Raw genomic sequence first — 5,000 nt, 5'->3', positions numbered from 1 at the left:
CAGTAAGTACTTTTAGAGTAATAGTGGTAGAACTAGCGTTACGCTACTAGTTTTTGCACTAAATTTTTAACCATCACGCCAAAATTGAATGTTTCGTTTCGCCTAGCGTTCAAATGGTTTGATGTATGGTTTCGATGGTTTGTAATACACTTGGTTTCCTTCGTTTTAATCGTTCCTCTCAAATATTTCTTTCGTACATAACCCAAAATACACGCTAAAAATTGCAAAGCCGTGAAAAGCGCCAAAACAAAACAATTACCTCGTTCTGCTTCACTGAACAAAGTTTGGTTGCCTAGCACGTGACAATTTTTACTCCGTACGTGACTAATTCTCTCACGCAAAGTACAAACTTTGACAAGCTCGAAACCTTTGAAACCTTCGAAACGCTTTAAACCTTTTCTTTCCATCCTTTGAAACGATAGATGCCGCGAACCAAACGAACAATAGAAAGTTTGAAACGATACAAACGATAGAAACGATGTTAAAAGTGCGATGTTTCGGATAAAAATGTAACGCGCCGGACGAAAAATTTTCCGATTCCACCAACTTTGTCTTGGTGCTGTGTGCTAACAAAGCAAAATAAACGCAAGGCAAGTATCAAAATAAACAGCAGACATAATAGACAAGCGTTTGTTTTCCGTATTATTCCAGATAAATACTTTGTAGCAAAGAAATAACAGCTAAAAGTCGGGTATTGCCGATAACGAGCGTTTGACAGCCAATACCGTGCGCAAGGCCAAAAATGCTAAAACGCGAACGAGTGTTTATACACTCTTAGCTCATAAAAATCAATTGCCCTTGTTCTTTCTTTGCTCTTTGCGCTTTCTTTGTTCTTTCTTTGTATCATTGCATGAAACAACGGTGGCACGCTGGGTCTGGGTACGAGTAAAAATGTGTCACGCGTTTCAAACTCTTCGTTGCAATATTGTTGCGACGGCTCTTTCTTTAGTATCTTGTTCGCGTTTTCTGCTATAAAAGGACCTGCGAAGGAACTTAGATTATCATTTATGTCAGTTGACAAATATGTGAACAAAATATTTCTACTATTTTCAGGGTCTGAGAGCGCTAAACTGTCACCGAACTAAACGTTCGAATCGCGTGAACTATCGGTTCAGATGACCCCTGCAGAAGACTTTTTCGAGTTCAACCCCCCCTCCCGCCTGGATTTCCAGGGTCCTTGACCCCCCCTCCCGCGAGAATTTCCAGAATCCCATCCGTCGGGGGGGTGTGGATTTTTTCTGGAACAACCCATTTCCCCTTTTACATGTATTACTGGCTCTCAACTAGTTTTAGCTCCCTGCATATAGGGTAATTAAATGACCAAGGAATTTATTTTATTTACCAGTTCTCTACACAATTCTACGAGATTTTTGCCCTTCAGTTTTTAAATTATTAATAGATGATACTTACTATTGCACCAGGAAAACATATAAGGACAAACTCTTGTGTTAAACTGGAAAAAAGCGTGTTTAATGGAAAAGTCTATTACTAAAATAACATGCTAAAATATTCAATTTAATAACAGAGATCTAGCATCACATTTACAGCAAAACAGTGGTGATTGTCAGGGTACAGGGGCTGGCGTAGTGGTGTGAGCACTTGCCTCCCACCAATTTGGCCAGCGTTCAATTCCCAGACTTGACATTACATGTATATGTGGGTTGAGTTTGTTGGTTCTCTAATCTGCTCCACGAGATTTTTCTCCCGGTGCTCCTGTTTTCCCCTCTCCTTATAAAAAATCAACATTTTATTTGATTTGCATCAATTTGTTGATTTCAGTTTACAGTGTCCCAAATTAGTGCTCCAAGTGTTAGAAGACTACGGTAGACACTTATAAAACTCATTAATAACTTGTGATGGGAAAACACGAAAAACACCTAGTGTACAGCTGTATGTTAACACTTTAAAATGCTGACATTCAATAAGACATGTGCAGTATCCACGTCAAACGAGTATCAAATAAATTTACAAAATTAATTAATCAAAATTAATTCTTGGCACTGCCTCTCATGTTGTATATATATATACCGGTATATATACATGTATTACTCAAATAAAATTCCTTTCCTTTCTGCCAATATTTGCATTTTGCAAAAATCAAAGAAACTTGTTCAAGATTTTAGTTCATTAATTTTCTTGTCTGTTATCTACAGAAATTGAACTGCTTCTCAAAAGAGAGAAAAGAGCTAGAATTTTCTTGTTTTCATGACAAACAGAGGGTGGCCATTTGCTTTTTCATGTGAATCTCTCTTACTAATCACTGATATTATTAAAAACTAGTAGATCATTGGATGATGCAATTCTGGACTCTTGATTGGCTTAGCCATCGTGGTATAATTATGAGCTATTACGGTATACCAATGGATGCTCTACAACTATCAGTATTTTTGTTTTTACAAATAGGGACAAGTAGGGAGGATTTATCCATAATTTGTTGACGTAATAACAATAGGCCATTTCCGAGTTCATGTCTTCCTCCTCTTCAAAGCGAGTCTACAGTGTAAGTGCGAAGTTTATCTTGCGTAAATTAGTTTTCATTCAGTTTTAAAGTAGAACTAATTACCATCACAAAAACTTCACACTTAGACTTGCTTTGAAGAGGGGACAGACATGAACTCGGAAATGGCCTATTATAATAATTACGGTATTACTGGTATTCCACATCCAATTGTTGTGAAGTTGGCGGCTGGTTTCAAAAGTGTAACTGACTGCACCAACAAGGGGCCTAATGGCCCCTTTCAATATAGGGGCCTTTTTAAAAAGAATGCCCCCAAAGTTGATATAAATTTCAAAAGCAAAATTGATGATCACCTTTAGACAAATTAATGTTGTCAGTGTCAAAATGAATTTTAATTTTTTGCTTGAAATTTTCTGTCTTTAATTTGTTTTTAATTAATTTAGGGAAAAAAGTAGCAGTCCTCTCGGAGTGAAGAAACTGAGGCTTTTTCGTCAGCAGTCAGTACTTTTCGGTAACTGAAACCACTGCACTCTTAAATATTTTTCCACCAAATTGAAGAGTTGAAGAGTTGGTGAAAGCACAGAATGACCGTCGTTCTTTTAGCCTATGTGTAGCCGTCCCCTCCCCCCCCCCCCCCCCCCCCGAAAGAAAAACAGGAGGAGGGAACGTCTATGAAAAGCTGACCCAAAACGTGTTCTGTGACGTTAAGGTACAGGTAATTTATGCAATTTCTGGAAATAATTGGATAATTTCCGCTAAAGTTTGTGTAAACAAAGCAGGGTTCTTGTTAAGAGCGGGGAACCAGCTATTTTTTTCAGCTGTTCAAGTAAATTTCACCAGCTGTTTCACTGAAATATTTACCGAAATTATCCAATGAATGTTCGTCTGTTCAAAGGTGAAATCACATTGCGTTTATGGGAAAATATTGCTTTCCCTTTCCAACCAATCCTGTGAAGATATCTGCCACATGTTATCACTTCGAAAATATACCATTTGTTAAAGCAATCCAGCTTGTTTTTGCCAACTCATCCCTCAAAATGATGTCCGCCATGTTTCCTTTCCATTCCTCCCACGGCCAGGGAAAACCGCTTACCATAACAATGATACAATTATGCTGTCCATAAGAAATGGCAAAATTTGCAGCATAACCTTGAAGAATTAGCAAAATCAATGAGAAGCTTTTACGCAGTAAGCTTGGAAAAAGCTCGGCTTGTTTTCCAGTCGAAGGAATCGCTTACAGAAGTTTCGATTTCAGCACACTGCAGCATGCCCTAGGCTAGCTGGCTACAGCCCATCTCCAATGCAAGATGAGCAAACTATTCTTCTCCGTGTTATCATCAATGCCGAGAAAGTGAGCGTAGCCAACGGTACAAGCTATTTTGATCAACCTGTATTCTCGAAAGAATTGACTATGACCAATGAGAAACCATCATCTACTTTCTTGCTGAGGGCATGACGTCACAGGACACAATGTGGGCCAGCTTTTCATAGACGTTCCCTTCTCCCGTTTTTCTTTCGGGGGGGAGGGTATGGTTAGATGGAAGCTATCATTCTTTTAGTTTGAGCTAACTTGTAAAAATTGCCTTCTCAATACAATACTTTTATACAAGTTAGAGTGATCAGTGAGAAAGTTACCAGTTTTGTTTATTATTTTACTTTTAATTAATACAATTACTGTAGTGTACTTACCGTGCTACATTTTCCTTCTGATGTACCATCAGTAAAATGAGTTCTGTGTTTACCCACAATGCCCAAGTCAAGATACAAGATATTCCTAAAATCCACACCCCTCTCTGGAGCACCACACCCACTAAGCGATAATTTCCTGCTCCAAAGGCTTGAGAGCACAACGTTTCCACGGCAGAAGCCAAACCTATGAACATCGAAGTTCCAGTGACATTGATAAACGAAATTGCTAGAGTGCCAGCTGCTAATTCTACTTCACCAAGACGTCCAGAGAAAAACAAGGTTATCATGAAGATGAGGTGGAAAAGGAAATGGGAGAGCACTGTGGGCCAAGCCAAGGTAAACAACTCTTTGATTTCTCTCCAGTTACTCCCAGACAACAGTCCGCAACAACAACAAGTGTTTTCCCTTTGCTGGCTTGATGCCAATGGTATCTCATTGATCTGGAGATCGGAAAAATCCTGTGATACCTTTGAGCTATCTGCATCATCTTTCATGTTGCTTTTTCATTGGAAATCAGCCTGATAATACACAAAAAAATTTCTATTTTAGTCAATATTAGCTTAGTCCATAAGAACAATTTTCATGTGGTAATCTTTAAATTGCTCATGAGAATGAAAAAGTCTGAAAATCCCCTTGCTACCCCAGAAAGAATTAAAGAATCTTGCATATTTTAGTATGGCTAATGCCATGTGATTTGACTCATTAATCAGGAACTCTTTGGTAATGAGGTAGCAATAATTATTCATTCTTTCCATCCTCAGCTTGTTTTCTTGTGTATTTTCAAAAACATTAATTTTATTGCAAGCAAACATTAAAGTTTTTGTGGGTTTCTGTACAGTAAGTACAAGAACTC

General features: G+C 38.2%; 1 protein-coding gene across 4 annotated transcripts in view; it reads right to left on the bottom strand.

Annotated features, from left to right (window-relative positions):
- The window catches only part of LOC137988824 (multidrug and toxin extrusion protein 2-like), a 34,056-nt gene that overhangs the window by 24,786 nt on the left and 4,270 nt on the right, over positions 1–5,000 (bottom strand). For all 4 annotated transcript variants that reach the window (XM_068834778.1, XM_068834782.1, XM_068834777.1 and 1 more), the window contains 2 exons: positions 4,148–4,665; positions 1,411–1,453 (listed from right to left, as the gene is read on the bottom strand). In XM_068834778.1, the coding sequence (XP_068690879.1) occupies positions 1,411–1,453; positions 4,148–4,641 (537 nt within the window). In that variant the 5' untranslated portion in view covers positions 4,642–4,665. The remainder of the gene's footprint in view (positions 1–1,410; positions 1,454–4,147; positions 4,666–5,000) is intronic.

The sequence above is a fragment of the Montipora foliosa genome, unplaced genomic scaffold (assembly GCF_036669935.1).
Source record: "Montipora foliosa isolate CH-2021 unplaced genomic scaffold, ASM3666993v2 scaffold_429, whole genome shotgun sequence".
In the NCBI taxonomy this organism is placed as follows: Eukaryota; Metazoa; Cnidaria; class Anthozoa; order Scleractinia; family Acroporidae; genus Montipora; species Montipora foliosa.
This window is presented reverse-complemented; position numbering and strand designations above follow the sequence as displayed.